General features: G+C 41.7%; 1 protein-coding gene across 1 annotated transcript in view; it reads right to left on the bottom strand.

Annotated features, from left to right (window-relative positions):
• Window positions 1-1,486: 1,486 nt before the first annotated feature.
• Window positions 1,487-20,768, bottom strand: part of ctnnbl1 (catenin, beta like 1) — a 53,676-nt gene continuing 34,394 nt past the window's right edge. The window contains exons 14-16 of the mRNA XM_084016049.1: window positions 10,339-10,476; window positions 9,536-9,608; window positions 1,487-2,221 (exon numbers count right to left, since the gene is read on the bottom strand). Coding sequence (XP_083872175.1) covers window positions 2,133-2,221; window positions 9,536-9,608; window positions 10,339-10,476 — 300 coding nt within the window. The 3' untranslated portion in view covers window positions 1,487-2,132. The remainder of the gene's footprint in view (window positions 2,222-9,535; window positions 9,609-10,338; window positions 10,477-20,768) is intronic.

Raw genomic sequence — 20,768 nt, 5'->3', positions numbered from 1 at the left:
AATGCATATACCATGGATGCATGAAGAGAACTGGATGCAGCGTTGGCTGCTGTGTTCATTCCTAATTTGCTCAGTGGAGCCCAAAGTGAGATTTTCTAGGATAAAATCACGAGGATCTTCAGCATCTATGAGCCAACAGTACAAGCACATTCACTTTTCCATGAACCTCCCAGCCCTTGGTCAAGAACAGAGGAAGGAAAATAACTTGGTTTGTAGGAGCATATGTTTTAAATGAGGGCCATTCAAGTGTTTGTACTGGGAAGATTTACTTCAGAAAGAATTATCCACTGATTTACAGTCTGTTTCCTAATGGAAGTCTATGGGGAAAAGTATTTTTGAGCCCAATGGCACCACATGACAGACCTGGAAGCTGGAATTCCATCGTATGTCAAATGGGCTTCAAAGCCTGTGTGTTTGAATAGAGAGACTGAGTCGCCCCATCTGGGGTTCCCCATGGGACCATATTTCAGAAAACATATGTACCGTAATCAACAGCAAGATATATATTATTTATTTTGATCCCATTGGAATTGTTTCATGAATTACACATACTATGTTTGTCAATTTAAAAGATACATATGAAGAAAATAAAGTTTCATTTTCTTGTGCAACCTTTGAAGGAGATAATTATTAATTACACAGATGAGACACTGATGTTCAACTATTCCCTAAGGGCCATTCCAGACGTACAGAATATTTAACCGGTGATATTGCAAACATTAAAAACCAAGCCTTTAACTTTATCAGGTCAAAATGTTACTATTTATTGGAATATAAAATATAGATCGTAGCGTCCAGGCCAAGCAAACAGCTTCTATCTGATGTGCTGCACCAGCAGCTGCTTACATACGATAGCAGGGGAAGAAGAGTCTTATCTTGATGTTCACGCTGGCTGAATTCTGTTGGAAACAAATCATCTAACAAGTTTTTTTCCTCCCAATGTACAATTTCCATGACACAACTGTACACTATGGAAATGACCCACGATTCATATCAGACTAAAAATAGTGGGTCGGTGAGTTAAAGTGGGTCAGTTGTTCACTCTGGCACACATTCACAAGCAAATGGCTGTTTATTTGCTCCTAAACAGGAAGGCAGCAGCGACCCAATGACGTGTGGCGTGCAGACAGGGAGAATAATACAGTAGGCGTGTGTGTACACAGCTCCACCATAATACTCCTCCACACTGATGTGTGTGAGCGCCGTCACAAAGAGGAACAGCAGTGGGCTGAGAGCTCCGGGAGGCTGCTGAGATCCAGCAGTGGGTGGCTTCAGACGAATGAAGGAGAAGCCGAGGATTCTCTCTCTCTCTCTCAGGAAGCTGCAGATATAGGTTTGTCGTCTCCATCTGTGCTTCTGCGCAACAGTAACCAAGCGGAGGCATGATGAGATTCATGTACACAGACGGTTATCAACGAGCGGTGCCAATCTCGCTCACTTAACCGTGACATTGATCAAACAAACCAAACACACAGTCGGAGATTTTATTACCAAATGTTTTATCATAAAATATTTTACACGTCAATCCAAAACCAAACGAAACAGGGTTGCGTGGTGGAGCAGAGGGATGTTAAGTGTCTCCGTAATTATTCCTCAAGCGTTCGACCCCGATGGACAGAAAACTAACAGCATCACGTTGGCTGTGCATTTCGGTCCTGCAGTAATCTGTTCTCCAGAGACGACTGCTGTGTCCACAGAAAGCGGCGTTACGTGCGCAGCAATCATTACAACCAATTACCTACTGCCACATAAAGATCGTGCCGATGAGATCAATTCGATCTAATTAAATTATAAATGATGTATAAATGCATATTTCCGATAATTTGAGGTTCCTTTTCATTTTCTCTCTCTCCATATTGGAAACCAAAGATGCAGACGTGACAAACCAGGTTATTTGGAAAGATTTAATTTCTTTGAACTGTGACAATTAGTCGAGTTTATCTTTTAGCAGACTAACGCCGGTATATTGCTGTGCATGTAAACAAACTCATGGAAAAACACTTCAGTTGTTAGACTGGTTCACGTTCAACATCCGTCCCAGATCCCACCAGCGGGGTTTCAATGTTCTCAAGTAAGAATGTTGTTTAAGTGTGTGTGTGTGTGTGAGAGTGTGTGTGCATGAGAGAGTGAGATTAGAAGTTGTCTACGAGGTCCATGATCCTCTTCCGCTCAGCCTCTTTGAACTCGTCACTCTTCCCATCTCCGATGCTCTCAGCGTACTCTGCACAAAGACAAAGAAGAGTCAGGATTAGTTGACTCGACAGCTCGGGCGTGGTCGTTTGACGTTACTGAGAACGGCACTGGAGCCAAATGATGTGTGGGTTCAGATTTTCTTTTTTGGCTACAAGATTGCTACGATCGGCAAAAGTCAGGAGAAAAATGTGAGTGCCTTTATGATCTTGCACCCTTCCTGAGAGCAAAGAAAGATGTAGAAACACAGAAAAACTTCAACAGCAGCTGAACATGGAGCAGAATATTTGCCATGTTTTTGCTCAAAAATTCACTCAGCCTATTAAAAATCTTGATCCAAATGTTTTCTTACATTCCCTTGTTCCTCAGTGGTAAACGTGGGCAACGACCTCTCGTTCCCTCTTATAATACTAAACCCTTCGAAAGAAGAACTCAAGAGGTGTTCAGGGAACTCAGTAGACCTAGCTTGTGAATAACGGCGCAATGAAGCTACTCTTTGTATTATAAGGACAAAAGTGGAGAGACGTGCTGCATTAAAGAACTACCATTATTGAACTGCCTTTTGTTGGAGCCCCGACAGCCTCCAGTCTGTCCATCACTTAGCAACAAAAGGTTATCACAGGACCTTTTCTTTAAAAGAATGCTTATACATCATGAAAGGGCCCGGGACAGCATCTGTGCCGAAATCCACCCCACGTCCTCTGGCTGCCAGCATTAACCACTCCAGGTGTACCACGCCGTACTCCTACTTCATTGTGTGCTCCTGAACGTTCTGTTTTCTTCATCTCGTGCGTCTGCCTCCCACACGAGGCCTCCGAGACCGTCCAGCGGTCGATTTGTGAGTCTAATGTGCAGGAAGAGAAAGCTGCAGCTGCCGCAGCCCCAGAGGAGTCCAGGCGCTCGCCGTGTCTCTCAGCCAGCCAGCCTCCGAGGTGGGGATTACACAGTAAACCCAGGGATGTGGAGACGGAAAGATTAAAAAGACTGCTTTTCTCTGAGAGACACTGCAGAGAGGAGAGAATGAAGGGGTCTTTCCCTGACAAGAGCCTGGAGGGTTTAGGAGGACGAAACATGGCTGTCAAAGACACTGAGGCTTGTTTTCTGTGATAATATATAAAGGATGGTGACAGATTTAATGGGACAGAGGTTTTTGGAAGAATACAACCAGTCTATATGGGTGCTGATGGGTAGAACACAAACATATGTTCGTTTGGATAAAACTGTTCTTAATAATCATTTTTGGAGGGTCTCACACTGGATACACACTGCTCATCCGTGCTTTGAGCGAAAAATCTTTGGGAATTACTGAGTACACGAGATTCTGATCATACTTCGTATCTCACTGTGTGAGAGTTTGGATTTTGGATTTTCATGGGAAAAAAAAGCTTTTCTCAGGAAAACAATTCAAGGTAACACGGGTGAGTAATTCATATACAGATAGTAATTTCTGGAGGGATGTATTATTCAAAGAATCAGAAGTAAAAGTACTGGTTCTGCAGACATATTTTTTACCCTGTACCTGATATGCTGCAATATAATATGTGACCTCAAGGTTCAAGAAGCCTTTTACAGTTGTAGCTAGTTTGAACTCGTAGTCGCAGTTCTGTCATTAAGTTTAGAAGTTCTTCAAAGGTTAACAAGATTAATCAGAGATGATTAATGGGGAATAAAAAACAAAGTCTTTGGACTCTGAAAAATGTTGCAACCAACTAATATAAAGTACCTCTGAAACGGCAAGGGGCCACAACAAGCTGTTTTTTTTATGAAAGGTCACAGATCGGGTTAGAAACCAGTGGTTTAATCTTTCAGAATGTATTGTATTCATGCTTTTTATGTAAAAAGGGAGCTGAAACAGCATTTCAAGAGTTTCTATCTTCCATACTGTGACATATTTCTGAGTGAAAGAGGATAGGCAGACGGGACGTAACCTAGAGATCAGCTCTGTGCAGTCATGTAGACTGATTGATGGATGGATGTCATGATATTATTGATTAACACAGATTGGTATTAGCTGGGGTAAGCACATGTCATATTTTGTTTTCCAGTTAAAGTAAAACATCTGATTTTTATATAAAATACAAAAAAAATGTTTTGGTAATTGTTTCCACATATATTATTAAATAGGTGCTTAATATGACTGGTGAAGGCAATGGCCATCAAACTGATGCAGTGCAATAGAAAATGTAATATTTCTCTCATGTGGAATAGATGTATAAAATCACATGAAATGGAAATGTTCAAGCAAAGTTAAATTTCTTAAAGAGTACAGTACTTGACTAAATGTACTTAGTTGCTTTCCACCACAGCACAACGGAGGAGTAAAGACATAAATAGGTATGTGTTTAAGACGGGAGCGGCGCCGGGTGTCAGCAGAGTCGGGACAGGACGGTACGTGAACAGTTTCTTGAGTTTCCAGTTCAGGTCAAAAGACACAGTGTGACAGTCCTCCACTCTGGAGTACTGAGGTCACTCCATCATTGTGTATTCTGGGGAGTGCTGGGCTAAGAAAGACCATAAAGTTGTTAAAAAAAAGTGCACGGCTGGACCACCATCTGGAGCTGTGGGGGGTTCTGGGAGATATGCCGCAGCCTTGAATGGCAGCAACAGGGATTTGAATTTGATCCACAGAGATGTGGGTTGTTACTGAGGTAAAATAGCAGGTGAGGGCACACGGGGAGAGTGACTCATTGAAAACATGCAAACCTACATCCTCTTTCATTGCCAGCCCGTCATTGTGCTGCTGTGTGTGTGCCTCCACGTCTATAAATGGCGGTGCAGTCAGCCTCACAGACAGAAAGGTCAGAGATTTGGTGACTCTTCAACTCTCTGCAGAACCCTTTCTTTGGCATGCTGGTACTCTCTCCTCCTGTCACCACGGCAACGCGGCAGAGGACAATACAGTACTGAGCATCGCCATTACTCAGGTCAATGACTTGGACTGATCTGCCATGAGTATGAGGAGAATCATTTCCAGGAGGCGTCTGTGCAGCAGCGGGCGAGGATAGGGACACACTGCAGGACTTGTACTGGGATTCTCTTATTCTTTTCATTTTCTCTCCTTTGTTAAACATGCATGTTAGATTCAATAAATGTTAGCCATTCATAGTAGATGCAATGTTATAAGTAGGCTGTAGATATCAGAACAATAAGAACATCCAGAATATCTCATGTGGCTCAAAAGTGAACGGCAGATTCACTTGAAGTACAGACGATGGAATAAATTGTCCAAAATGATTTGGTGACCCAAATAAAAACCTCGACCCTGACCCAGTCTTTGGGAACGACTGATGAACAAAAATTACTTGAGTTGTATGCCCTATTTTTCAGGGTGCGAGGGCTAGCCGGCAGATATTCTTTGTATAATTATGAAAAGTCAATCATCTTTGTTTTGATTTGATTTGTCAGTGAGGTTTGGGACTAAATTACCACCATCCTCCTCATCATCACAGCGTGCAGGTTATGGTTACTTAGTAACTGCAAGCATGACAGTGATGCAACCTCCCAAGCACCTTGGATAAAAGGAGAAAAGTGGCACGACTGGCTTTCTTTTTTAGAAACAACATGTGTTGCCTCTCAAGCGTGGAGATTGTATATGAAGACACAATGAACAAGCACATATGTAATGTATTTTTTTCAAATATCTAAATCAAATATTAAATATTGCAAATGGCTCTAAAATATGACCACCCAAAGCGCACCTTGAAAACAAATGTACCAGCTTAATTCGTATGGCTACGTTGGGTGGTATGTTTTCAAGCTGCACGTGTCAACTAATTAAAGGGCCGTGCTATAACATTGGATAATGTGTTACTTCTTTACTATAACTGGTTTTTGAGCTTTGGAGGGTAGTTCTTAGTTCCGGGTTGGGCCGATGCCACTACATATGCTCACATGCCCTGATCTGGGTTCATACCAAGGGGCAACGTCCCAGTTATTAAACGTAAAGTGCCTTAAACTTCAGGCAACAGGGGGCGACTCCTCTGGTTGTAAAAAGACGTTGTATAGAAGTCTATGAGAAAATGACCCAATATTACATTCAAACCCACTTCACGCACTGTTGAGACAGCTGTGCAGAAATGAGAAAGGAGTCGGGCTCTCAATCGCTCTTTCCATGGCAACAACTGAGTGAGACGCTATGAGATTGTCTGGAAATGTGTGCCGTTATCCCCGTATTTAAACAATATCACGTCTCCCTCCTCTCTATGACAGCCCAGTTCTCACTTGGCCTTCCAGTGTGGCCGTTTGGAATATCTATGAACACTTTTCACCTCCAATGAGGTCAGACAACACATCCTCCCGACTAGTTGGGAATGAGCATTACCTGAGCCTGAGGCACAGGTAATGCACACTAGCTTGTCACTGGGGCAAAACCACATGCCTGTTCTTGTGGTGTTGCCCAGAGCTGTGGACGTCAACAAGTCCACCAGAGAGTATATTTCACATCACCTGAATGCCCTCTATCACTGTTCTTGTCACAGCGTCTCAGGGCTCCATTGACATCCTCTAAAAGGTGTTGTGTTGTTCAATCACTCCAAGACATTTTCACAAGCTACCTAAAGTTTCTGAAGCTCACAGCAGGCCCTCATTACTGTGCCTCGTCTTCCCTCCTGCATAGCTGCTTCTCATTCGGCAGGCTGAAGCCATTAAGGTGAAGATGGCTGAGCCGGCTATGAATGCGCTTAACCTTTTTTCTGCAGCGTCACACTGACTGGGTGGGGCACGTGAAATAAGAGAGGGCTCCATGGTGTGGCCTATTGGAAAGTTTCAGGTCACAGGCTACGCCCCCCCCCCCCAACAATGACAGATGCAATGGCATTATGGCCTTATACAGTGCTTGTTAAAAAAAAAAAAAAACACATACATAAACAATGTATGATGAATAAATAAATCACATTAAGACCATGCAAGGGCAAGTACAAACATGCAAATTTACATCTATGGAGCTTTGCATTTTATTGCACACATGCAAGGGCGCGTGTGCAATAAAATATGCAAGCTGAGCTAAAAAGGAAAACTGAACGTACACACCTGCAAAGACTTCCTCTCAAATATATGTAAAACATATGCATGTGAAAACAAGCAAGGACATGTATGCACATGTAAATATGTAGACACATTAACAGCAAACATGATGAGCACAACAAAATCAACAAAAACATACTGAGGAAACTAGCTGGACAAGCCAGGCGCCCCTGTATGCAAATATACAGAAAACAAAATTCACACACTGGCACGCACACACATACACACACACACACACAGACTGGAGAGTTGCCACGCTTGCTGGCACCGGCGTGCATGACGGATGGCTCTATCTACAGCGCTACATGCCACCGAGAGCCGGAGGGTGTGTGAACGGAGACTCGTCCTCCAGCTTTATCCGACAGTGATATAGGGAGGATGGATGTCGCACCGGGAAGAATATAACACACGTGCTAGGTGTTTGAAAACCAAAGAGAAAAGGAAAACGGCAGGATAGGAAATCTTTGGGACGGGGAAAATAAAGACTGAATGACGGACAGACAGTCTCCACTCTACTCATGAAGACAATGCATACCGGCACGCCGAGATGCATTTATGCATTTTGTTGTACCAACAACCGTTATCTGAATTATGTGAATACACACTTCTACCTCGATATTCATTTTTTTAAGTTATTTTTTGGGCCGTTTTTGCCTTTTATTGAGAGAGAGTGTGAGAGTGAAAGTGTGAGAGAGAGAGATGGGGATGACACTGCAGAAAGGGCCGTCGGTCAGATTTGAACACGGGGCCGCTGCGGTGGGGACTCACCAACTCTACCACTGAGCCATCCCCACACCCTACCTGTATATTTCAGATGCTGGATTTTTACTGGAGTTATTTATTGCTGCAATAACTTTAAAACTGAATTAGTTTCCCATGTGCATTTGATATCTTATGACCTTTGTGAGTGTCACGTTATTACTCACATCATCCTCTGCTGCAGTAGGTCTCCTGATAGTAGAGCACTGTACTGCGTACTGGCATCAATGTACAAATGTATAGATGCAAACAGGGATGTACTTGACAGAAACAAACACAGAACAGTGACTTCTATAATATTGAAAAATCAATCTAAATGTAAAATGAGTTGCATTTTGACATTACAGTTTCAAAGTATGCCCAGGCCTTTTCCCTTTGTTTAAAACAATAAGGAAAAATGACACTATTCATAGCATTTCATTACATTCCAACACAACCACTTTGGCAGGCGAAACGTATGGGCTCACTATCAAATAACAACCACAGCCAAAGAGCAGGGATTATACAAACATTCCCCCCAAAAACGTTGCTTCCTCGCCAGGGCGAGAAGCATTCGGAAACAGGATTTAAAAAAAACAAAAAAACATTTGTCAATAAAATGCTTCTTTGAAGTTTTAGGGGCAGCTATTGTCCGTGTTCTGCTTATTTTTGCCCTGCCAAAATCCACATGAGTTTCTTTTTTTGTTTCATACTATTTCACTTAGAGGGAAGGGATTTCTGTTTCTGGGCCAAGGTACAAAGTTCTACTCCGAAAATACCACTTGGGTTTCTTAAGTTAATTCTTTCATTCATTGAACTTAAATGTAAGTAAAATGATCAAGTAAAATAGTGGTGGATATATGTGTAACTGCATATAGTTGCATATTACAAAATAACTTTAAATCAAATTACATTATTTTAAAATAACACTATTATACAATTATTAATTCCTCCATATGTTTCATGTTAAAACCAGCAGTGTGAAGGTTCATAACAGCTCGTTGGGAAACATCTGCAATAATAGCCTATTAACGTAGGATAGAATAAAATTAATTAATTGTTGAGTGAGAAGAGAAGAGATTTCCTGTTAAATGAGACACTCAAAGCAACATCTTTCTGGGTGAATATCCTTTGCATATTCAGAGAGACGCTCACATGATCTTTAAATATTGCTGGGGACCTAAGGGAGTGCAGTGTTGGAATTTGGTGCAATTTGAACACATTTCAATACATTTTGAATAAGCAAGCATGCAGTGCTCTGTGCAGCAGCGGGGGTGGGGCTTCAGAGCTCTGCAGACTGACTCGAGCATTCCGTCTGCAGCGGGCAGTTGGCGGCTCATTGACTACAGTTCACTTTTGCTGCTGGACGTGCTAACATTAGAACCAAACTCTTCACTTCTCTGGAGTCAATGCTGCAAGAAGCACTTCCTTGAGGCCAAACAATCTGCCTGCTCCAAACATACATTATTTACCAAGGGAACCGTAATACTACAGGCAAGTATATTTTTTGTTATTATTTTACAATTCAGTTTCCTACGGATTCCTTTTGAAAAATGGCCACATTCGAGAAAACAAAGTAACTTACCTCTCATGATGTGTCGCACTACTTTGACAGAGCCTCCTCTTAGGTTGAGAATTTGATGGACCCTCTGCTGCAGCTAAATGCAGAGACAGAACATAACGTAAAATTAGAATCCACTTTTTTGCTAAGAAATCCCTACATAAAAGCTGTGTCCCAATTCAGCGGGTGCATCCTTTGGAGGCTACATTTGAAGCCCGAATGCGTCACATCGGCTGCGAGGAGGCTGTCAGAGAAATGTGTATTCGGAGGAACCAACTGATGCATCCTTCACCGCAAAACTTATCCCAGATTCATGGCTCTTGCCTGAAATATATCATGCGCTGATGGCACCGGTGGTGAATTATATCCTCCATCATGATATTAAACAAAAAGAATAAAATATGATTTCTGGAAGATGGCGTGATGCTGCATTGGGACACATATATTTGATGTTTATGTAATGGCTTGAGTAACATTGTAATTACATTTACATTACATTTAGGGCATTGCTTTTGTCCAAAGCGACTTACAATAAGTACATTTGTCAAAAGAAAGAAATCACAACATATCATTGGAGATAAAGTAAGAGCGAAAAAATAGAAACAAGTGTTAGATCCTCGCCTGAGTAAAGTAGTAGACCTGAACTGTTTCCTCCAAAGCAGTTTAAATAGGGGCACCGTCTGTCCAGTCTACTTTTATAGCTCGTCTAATCAGATGTCTCAACAATAATTAATGTGTGAGACCACCTTTATAAGTGTGATGTGGGTGTGTGTGTGTGTGTGTGTGTGTGTGTGTGTGTGTGTGTGTGCGTGTGTGTGTGTGTATACCTGTGAAATCCCTGAGTTGCTGATCTCCACCATAATATAGCAGATCAACTGAAGGACAAATAGTCCCGCGTCCAGGCGGCGAAGGTAAAACTCATCCTCCATGCCGTCATCTAGGATCTCCCCCCGACGAACCATCTCCTGCACGCACACACACACACACACACACACACACACAGACACACAATGTTTTTACGCATGTGAATAAATTGCATTTACTTTCTATTGCTCTGTGTATCTTTAGAACAGATTCAACAAACACAGAAAACCAGAGACTAAGTTAAATTTGGGTGTTGTTTTTCAGCTTTTTCTACAAATCCATTTTCTCCATCGACCAGACACACAAATCAATTGATTTCACGGCTAAGCTGCAAAAGTAGGGGCTCTGCTGCTGGGGCTCACACTCACAAATGCATCCCGCTCTTGCATAGTTATCCATCTTAACAACCCTGTCAGTATGCCAATAACACCGTGCTGCCAATAAGCACACAGACCACATTAATCATCATTAGAGATTTAGAAGCAGACCTGAGGGGGAGAGGAGAGTCTGGAGTGTAAACCACTCGAGTGGTTCAGAAACAGAGTGTGTGTTAAATGTTTATCTGTCACACAGCTTTACCTTTACATATGGGCAGTAGGAAGAAAGTTAAGGCAATACATAAGGTTAAACTACTGCAGTGAGGAAAACAAAGAATGTCAACTTTCTCAAATCTTGCCTTTTAGATCCTTACCAACTCTTTTCCAACTCCATACTCATGTAGGCAAAATGTAAGTAGCATGAGTAGTACTGTAGCCAACAGATAAAGTGGGAAATAATACATTATTGAATTAAAAAAATAAATAATAAACTATTTTGGGTCAACAGGGTCAATGGAGAAACATTGGAGAATCAAGAAAGGGAAAGCTAACCCAAAGAATCCTGGCCCTTCCCCGCCCCGTTCAAAGCCACTCCCCCAAAACACATGACCATGCACTGCCTGACTGACACGAGTCCACAACAAAACGTTGGGGACGCAGCACAATCATCGCCAATGGTAATAAACTAGCTCATGTCTCATTTGCATGTGAGAAAACATCTAATATCATCCTCCATCCATCCATCCATCCATCCATCCATCCATCGTCTACCGCTTTATCCTGTATTCAGGGTCGCGGGGGGGCTGGAGCCGATCCCAGCTGTCATTGGGCGAAGGCTCTAATATCATCATAATGAACGGAAACAATTAACTAGATCGCTAGCTTTAGCGATCTGTCTGAAAAGCCTCGTGGAAGACTTTGATTCAGGCACTCCCACATCTGTTGTTTTAGAGAGGAACGCTGAGACAGCAAAAAAACAAACATTCTCCAATATGTGACACAGTAAATCAAGAAAAAGGGCAAGTTTTCAAAGCGCTCCTAATGAAAACAAATAGCTTTCAGCATCAAGCTAAAGGCTACCACACATGACATTTACAACCCAATGATTTAATCTCAGAGAAAATTAAAACTTTCAAAAGGTTTTGTCCTTAAAGATCAATTACACTGTAAGACCCAATTATAGCTTTGAAGTTCAGCTCATTAACAGCCTCAATGGAAGGGCAACTCCTAAGGACTACAGTACAGGACTATTCTGGGAAAACCCTTTGAGCTGCAGGTTGCAGGGCTGGGACACCAAACAACATATCTGTTTTGTGACATTGCATTGTGAAAGCAGGATGTCATCGTGCCGTAATGATTTCACCCTGAGAGAAGAAAAGACAAGCAGATTTAACTTCAGAACAAAGCCCTACTGTCAACTGTAGCTTATTAAAGATGCAAAACAATGCAGATAATTAAAACGGGAACCTTTAATAAAGCCACTGAATGTAGGGCATTCATCCTCTGTGTCCTGTGGGTAAAACGCCAGCCCGTAATTCTGTTTTATTACAAAGCGGAGAGTTATCGCATTGTAAATTAGTCCCGGAGCTTGGCCTTGTTGTTGTCAACTAGCATCCATTAAAGATACAAAAACACTTGAAACAAAGCTATTTGAATGTTTCCTCTCTTTCCTGTAGGAAAACAAAAAACAAAAAAAGATTATCTCAGTTTCCAGGACAACTCTGCTCATTATTCAGAGCCAATACAGTAGCTTTCGGCAAAATTACAGAAATATCAGACGCAAACTTCAGCAAAGATACAAATTACACATGACCCCCGAGGGCTAGTAGGAAAACAACATGAACACGTATGTGAAACACACTCTGTGCTTGCAGTTTCTGTTTCACACAGGAAGAAAGTCTATTTCCTGTCGTCCTCATTATCACTCATGGACACCACTGCAAAGCAGGGCTGGAGGCACTTTCTGAGAAGGCCTTGGATAATTCAATCACTGTATACCCACATGTTTCCATTACAGCGCTGAGCCTATCGGCTACAGAGGGACGGGACTTCATCTGAAACAATGTGAGCGGAGCTCGGTCTACGATGTGTGTGCCGGAAAGATTAGTGGAAATGCAGTATAATGGATTTCGGTGTGCATCAGTGATCAGGAATTAATTCTGAGACAAGGTAAAAGAAGCACCGAGCCAAGACAGGGGAGAGGCTGGTGAGGAAGGAATGAAGGAGATTTCTTTTGCCTGTGATTTACATTCTCAGTACAATCCATGATTTCGATGGTACACACCCGTCACCTCGACCAGGGTGCATTTGTTTCAGGGGGTACTGACTGTAGCAGAGTATCTGGAATGATTGTGGAGAGTCTAAACTAACGTGAAAATAAATTTAACCTATGACTTGAAAAATAACCATCAAAATTGGTGCTGATCAGTAAATAAAATAACATGGGTCAAAATAACCCTTAATGAATCCACTGCATATTACATACCTCCACCACCAACCTCAGTCAATTGCGACACCATATTGCCATGTGGATAGACTGTTGACATAATTAGCTAACAGCATCCACTCAAAAACAAATGAAAAAGAACATGTGGAACATAATGGGTGGTGTTACTGAGTTTATACTGTTGATGTGCAAAATGTTTTTTTGTGTGTCACGATTAGAATGCAACTACCAAACTGACATGAGACCAGCAATGGAAGATCAAAGAAAGAGACATTTCAGTTAAACTTAAAGTTGAGCTTAAATGAAAAATGCCTTTTTAGCCCCTTCAGATCATATTCACAGTCATATTGTACAGTACATATTAAACAATATAGAAACACATTTGTATTTTTTACTTTTTCTTCCTGTTAAACAAAATATGTGTGCTTACATCAACTAATACCAATCAATTCCAACCAATATCATCAAAGTCATCATCCATCCTTCAATTTGCAGGGCAAGAGAAGGTCATGAGCTTATCTTTTGAATGATCAAATCAATTCCCTCCCAACGTTATGTCCCACCTGTCTATTCTGTTTCACTGGGAGATACGTCCCCGTACGGAAGATAGATACTCCTGAAATCTCGTTTTGGCTGAGAGAAAATTTAATGCAAAGGCTTGAGTGAACGGTTTTCCCTGCTGCCACTAGGCTCGTTCGAGATGAGCCAGGCTTTCGCAGAATCGATCGCCGGCAATCGTCGCAGAATGAATGCCGGTTAGTTTTGTGTCCGACTTGATCCCGACTTGCTATGACGTCATGCACACGTGGACAACCATAATCTCACGAGATCAAGGCGGCCGCAGTTTTTAGACCCAGGCACCGCAGTTGCTCTCAACTGACTACAAGACCCAGGGCATGGTGGGAAACGCCTGGCTCTCGCCTCATCTAAGAGCTGATTGGCTCTTAGTTTTGACAACAAACAGCACGTTTAGTAGAAAATGCAAATTTCCTGTGTGAGTCTAATATTTAATGCTAGATCGTAGGCTGTTAGTCTCATGTTGTGCAATTAAAAGTTAAATCTGTTAACAAACATCTCATGTGGTTGTTTATATTAATAATAATCATAATTACTTCTATTTATTGGCATAAAAATTTTATTTTTATACTTATTAGACTTTATTTCTTTCTTCTTACTTTTTTTCAAATGTCTTTCTTTTTCTTTACCTGATGCACCAACCAGAGTCATTTCATGCCAACAAAGCCTTTAAAATGCTCAAAATGTGAGTCATCTTGGGTCCTCTATGGAACCTGCAATAACTCATTTTTAACTACGCTGTTTTAGACTCGTCAAGTAAAAACAGAGAAGGAAAAACATTTTCAAATAAGGCTTTAGACAAGTAAATCGCTGCACCCTTCGGAGAGCCGCAGCATAATGGAGCTGAGAAAAGATGTTCGACGCACATGATGAATCATGCTGGACCTTTGAATGTGTATGTGGGCAGAGGAAGGTTATGAAAAATGATAGATGCATTAAATATTCATTATTTTGAGAAGTGGAGCTATTAAAAACTGAGGTGACGTGGGGCAATGTGTGGCAGGATTCATTACAGCGGCACAGTTTTGTCCACTCGTGAGTTCTGACATTGTGGCCAATATCTTTTGTGTGGCAGCTCGGTCCCTGTGGCAAACGCTGGACATGAGAAGCGGAGAAAGAATAACGTGTTGAAAGGAGGGATTGGACAAGTCAATTACTGCAACCTCAGGGGAGCCCGGCAGCCTGGCTACAGTACAGACAAAGTAATAAGCAGTGATTTTCAGTCTCAGTCCCTTTACTGTAGTTTTGCCGCATTGTGTGTGTGTGTTTGTGTGATGAGGTGCGTATGATTTATGGTAGGTTTCTGCGTGCAGTGTTGTTGTGCATATTAGAAACCATGTGTATGACATACTGGTAAGAAATGTGCGTGTGTCTTTGGACAAGAACTTTTATCTGTGTGTGTGTGTGTGTGTGTGTGTGTGTGGCTAGTTGTTATTCCCGTTTTTCCCTTTTTTTCCCCCGTCAGGATTCTTGGATGCAGAATTAAAGTGATTTCTTTGTCAGCACTTTGCAAAAACCCACTGCGATTGTGGGTGTGTAGGAGGTAATGCTCTTTATGAGGCTTAAGCAAATACCAGAAAGAGAGAGGTTAGATGTTAGATATCCTCATTATAAAAACAGAGATACAGAGGTTGATACTGATGTAAACTTTCGGTTATGATAATCTCCCTGAAAAAGAACAGCCCTGTGCTTTGGGCACATCAATTAAGAGTTTGTTCGCAAAGTGGGGCAAAGCAAAACAGCAGTGTACCCAGGAGGGAGGAGGTACTTGCTACTAAGAACACCATGTTATTCAGTCCAGGCTCAACTCAGCGGGACAGTTCGCTGTTGTCGAGTCCCAAGCAGCTTCTGATCTTTGACAGCTCTCTTCAAACGGCCTTCATATATAGATGCAGGATGAAGTCACACTGCTCCCAGTGGACCACAATGGGAGCTTATTTTGGAAAAAATAAGTAAGACAGTCAATGGCAAGAGACAAAACCCAAGCCTTTGATCATGTGTGAATTGTTACCTGAATTACACACGTTTGTCAATTTAATAGACAAGTTTGACACGTCAGGAATGTTTTTGTAGAGTAACTGTTGAAGTATAAGACTTTGCAAATACATAATTAGAAAAACGAGACAACCAAAAGTCACATAAGTGCAGCTCTCTGAAGCGACGACGCCTGTGTGTTCGGTACCTCCGATGTGTTACTCACACAAACAAAAAGGTCTGGTTCGGTCTTTCTCTTCCCGGCTGATAAAAAGAGTTGCTGGATGAAACACTTTGGGTAAGATACGATAACGCTAATTAATATCTTCACCCAGCCATAGGCTCAGAGTGAAAAGTGTGGGGCACAAGATTAGCATGGAGCTGCAATATATAATCTTTCACTGTACAGCTAATTTAAAGTTGCACTATACATTCCAGTGATTCCCACAGGATTTTGTGAGACTGTGGTAGGTGGAAGTCAGACCTTCTAGCAAGGTCTGGGGCAGGCTCCCCCGAAAAAATCTCTTGGGGCAATTTGAGAGAACTTGTGCTCTGAAGACTCATGAACACATTGGGTGTACCTGACATGAATCACAATGACATGGTAAATGTGTGACACCCACAAAGCAACCATTGTTCAGGCGCCTATGGACCTTGCCCCATTCTGGACTGTCTAGTCCAAAAGCATAGGAGACGATCCTGGATGGTTCATTCGGCTTCCGAGTCGGATAAGTAACAGTGACTTAAACTCACATTCTTTCTAATGGCCATCAGGGGGCGACTCCTCTGGTTGCAAAAAGAAGTCTGGTTGTATAATGTATTTTTAAGAAGTAAAAAGGTTGTATTATCTCAGTAAAAATTGTAAACACGAGTTTATGGTTTCGATCTCTAGTTTCAAGTCGTTTTCAATACAGCGTGATGTTCATTTAGTAAATTATGGTAATTTAGAGTTAAATAGACCATAAAGCAGGGTATGCTTGAGGGCGTGGCTACCTTGTGATTGAGAGGTTGTTACTGCCGCACTATCTGTACTATCTTGAATTTCTGTAAACTGACAATATAACACTCAATCCCACTTCACTCACTGTTTGGACAGCTGTGTGAAGTGTGAACGGAGCCAGTCTTTGAGCTTCTTACATTACTTTTTACAATTAACACTTGAAATGATGAAGGCACTTGCAAATAAAATAAAAAATAGTAATTTTTACCTCTTTAGTTAAGGTTTATCTAAACTTATTCTTTATACAAGCATTTTCTTCAAGTGAACAACTGAGTCCAAGACAATGAATGTCTTCCAAAAAGTCACAGGGCATTTATTCTTGGAAGAAACTTAACAGAACTAAATATATCTCATCCAGGTGCACAAAACCAATTCCAACTCAACCTATTAACATGTCTACTGTCAGCAAAGCTAAACCAGCCCATTTCAGCTGTACACTCTTGCTACAGCCCAGTGGAGAAAACACACATTCTCACACAGAGAGCAACTGGCTTCATAAGTGCTGGGTTGCTGTTTTGCTGAGCTTCATCAATCTGCAAGAGCTGTTACCAACAAGAGGAGAGCTGGGGGAAGAAAAAGAGGTGGAGAAAGAGAGGTGAAAGCAGATACATATGAGGGGAAGGAGGGGAAAAAGAAGTAAAGACTAGGGGGAAGGTGTGAAGGAGTGATTGGGGGATGAAGGATGGAAATGGAGGAGAATGAAAAGATGGGTGCAAAAGAAGAAAGGTGTAATTGAGTCGATCACAGGCAGGTAAAGGAAGCAGGCAGGATGCAACTAAACGAAAGAAGATAGAACTTAAGTAGACCAAATGTGGGGAGACATGGCACATGAGAGAGCGGGGAGAATTAATGGGTGTTGGGGGCGAGTAAAAGACAAGAAAAGAGGTCAAGAGGGTCAAAATTGAGCAATAAAGAAGGACGGAAAACTCAGCTTTAAGGGAGAAGACGGGAGAACCAGAATGATGGAAAGAGAGCAGAGATACCAAGGTGGGAGGAAAATAAGCAGCTTATTAAAAAGGACTGTGCTGGAGACGAGGAGAAAAAAGCAGCAGCAGCTTTTTCTCAGCTCTCCTCCTGAGAAATCTGTGGATAATATGTTGCAGAGGAAAAACATTTTGCTTACCGCCCCTTAAAAACAGGCTTAACTAGGGGAAAGCAAAAGGCACGGCAGAGAGAGATAAAACACTGCTGCTGACGGCAGCTGATTCAGCTGAGGCGCCGGACAGAACTGGGTTGGCGTCTTTATCGCCGTATTTAACATAACTTGCGACAGTTGGTGGAAGCTGTGATTTGCACAGACTTACAGTATCATCTGGGTGTTTTTTCAAGTATTAGAGTTGTACCAGCAGGAATGAAACCGCAGCATTTTGCTCGATCCATTGGGGAAAGACAATGTGTTACCACAGTATTGTTTCTCACCCAAAACACAATAATTGAAAAAGTAATAGCTACAAGCAAGAACCACAATTTCTCAAACATTTCTCGCTTCAATGCAAAACATAATTCGTCCTGAGAGCACGTAAAAAAAAGATTTGATATAAGCAGAGACTTCAGAAATGCATGATGACCTAACGTTTAGATTACAACATGAATTCTTTAGGCGTCAATTCAGCTGCTTAGCAGCTGAAGGTCAGGAAGTCCACATGAGGATCTAAAGCTGAAAACATTCCATTACGTACGAGCTCCGTCCGAAAATAAGGATCCCTCAATATTGATTCATTCATTTTCTGGCATGAAGTCTAATTTTCTTAATATTGCATGAATGCAACATGCATTCACATTAAATCAGGCATGTTGGACTGGATTTCATGTTAGTGGGCAAGTGGAAGAAGGTAACATTAGGCAATACCGGAGAATGCTGTTTGAGTCTGCAACAGAATATCACGGGAAAGCTGTGTTTTATAGCTACATGCATTTCTAGAATGAATAGAAAATGGTAGACATAAAATAATTTCATTTTATAAATCTTATTCCGTCGCCATAGCAACATATCACCATGCGTGTTACGTTATCGCAGACCTGTCGTACAGAAGGTAGTCTGTCTGCCTCATTCCCTGTGAATGCAGCATGATGCAGTGATACGCATTAAATCATCTTTCAAATATGAGATGATTCTGTGTACTTAAATGTATAGTTTTTGCGCTTAAGACTAATTTAACAAAAGAAAAAAATATGATAATTTCCAGTGTCGGCTTGTCTCACCTATTTTTAAAATCGGTATGATTCTTGTAAGGCTGTAAAATTACGCAGTCCAGTTTTTTTTCGATGGCCCTTTCTTGACTAAATAGTTGTCGTACCGCAAATCAATATTTTATCACTTTCTATCTATGGTTTGCCTTCAACAACAGTGGGAACATGCAGACAAGGTTTCTGTCTCATCACCGCCGTGTCACAAAGTCATTCTCTCGCCATCCCAGATGAAGAGACGAGAGCGACACAAGAAGACGGGGAGGGAGAAAAGGAGGGGGAAACAGAAAGAAAGCGAGGTAGGGAAAATGTCAAACTGTGCAGCCTTTTCTTGGCAATCCCACCTCGATGTCTGTCTGAGAAATTAATCTTCTGTCATCTTCAGATAGGAATCTCTCTCACGGATCCGTCTCCACTCACACCTCCTTCCCTGTCATCATTCCCTCTTTCTCCCTCCCCTTTTCTATTTCTGCTTTACCCTCCCCTTTTTAACCATCCACTCCTCTTCTTTCCGCTGCACTTCCTGTTCTGATATTTATAAGATCTGGATCTGCATGGTTTCTCGTCTTCCTCCCTTTCTGACGACAGGATGCTCTCTCTCTCTCTCTCACTTGAAGCCATTATCCCCTGCCTGGCTACTTATCTTCTATCCGAATCCCTCCATTGCTCTGTCTGGCCCACAGCTTAACACAGTGACATGTGTGCGCACACACACACACACACACACACACACACACACACACACACACACACACACACACACACACACACACACACACACACACACACACACACACACACACACACACACACACACACACACACACACACACACACACACACACACACACGGCTCAAAAGGGCCCTCACATCACACACAGCTATCAAGCTTTTCACTCGATAATCTGTCATATTGTTATCAGCAGGACTGTGGTGTTTTTTTTGGAGTCTCTTCCCTCATGGTTTTGGAGGTGACACTGTGTGGGACTGCACATCGACCGTAAAGACAACCTTTTGATCACACACTTTTTAAAAGAGATATTTGAACACGGTATTGAATTTTAAATTTGTGAAAGTTGTTGCGATTAAGAAGATCATGAAGGCGGAGAGGACGGTACTCTCTCTGCCAGACAATTCTAATAGAATAGTATTCATGCTGTATTTGTTCTCCAGCAGATTGATTGAAGGTTGTGAAAGAAAAAGCAAACATTTCCTAAAAAGAAAAAGTAATTAGTTTCCAGAGCCATTTTCTGTTTAAATGTCATAATACTACTAGTGGACATTACAAATTTTGTAATTAAGAGTGACTGTTAACATCCCTTTGTTATGCTGTTGTTAATGAAACACAAATTACATTAACATGCGCCTATCCATTATTATTCTGAATATGACAATATATTTGATATGAGTCCTGTAAACATCATGTTCCGTTTGGATAGCCTTTTTCTGAATGGAGCATTTTCCAATTAAGACATGTGGGATATGTTGATGTGTGGAACAAACTCCATGAACATCTGAGGTGTGCAGAAACTATCGGCTCATTTAAATCAGGGCTGAGAATATTATTGCTTACATGCAGCTTTCTCATTAATTTGATAGTTTATCCATTTATCCAGCTTGTGGATGCCAAAAATGTTTTGATGGGCGTTTAGCTGGAAAGTAAGGGAGTGCAAAAGTGTTTTCTGTGACTGAACATGAGATTTTACTTGAAGAGGAGACACATTTGGAACAGTGAATGTGCAAGCATCCCTCTTGTAAATATCAGCCACGTGGACTGGAGCTGCTATGAGTCACTAAAAGTCAGAAAGGAGAGGCCTGTGAACAATAACGCTGCAGTGCCGTCCTTTTGTCTTGTGGACCACAACTGAGAACTCCAGCAAAAGAACGTTGTAA

Source organism: Eutrigla gurnardus, assembly GCF_963514095.1.
Source record: "Eutrigla gurnardus genome assembly, chromosome: 8".
NCBI classification, from domain to species: Eukaryota; Metazoa; Chordata; class Actinopteri; order Perciformes; family Triglidae; genus Eutrigla; species Eutrigla gurnardus.
The sequence above is the reverse complement of the archived record's forward strand: the minus strand, read 5'-3'. Positions and strand labels throughout refer to the sequence as shown.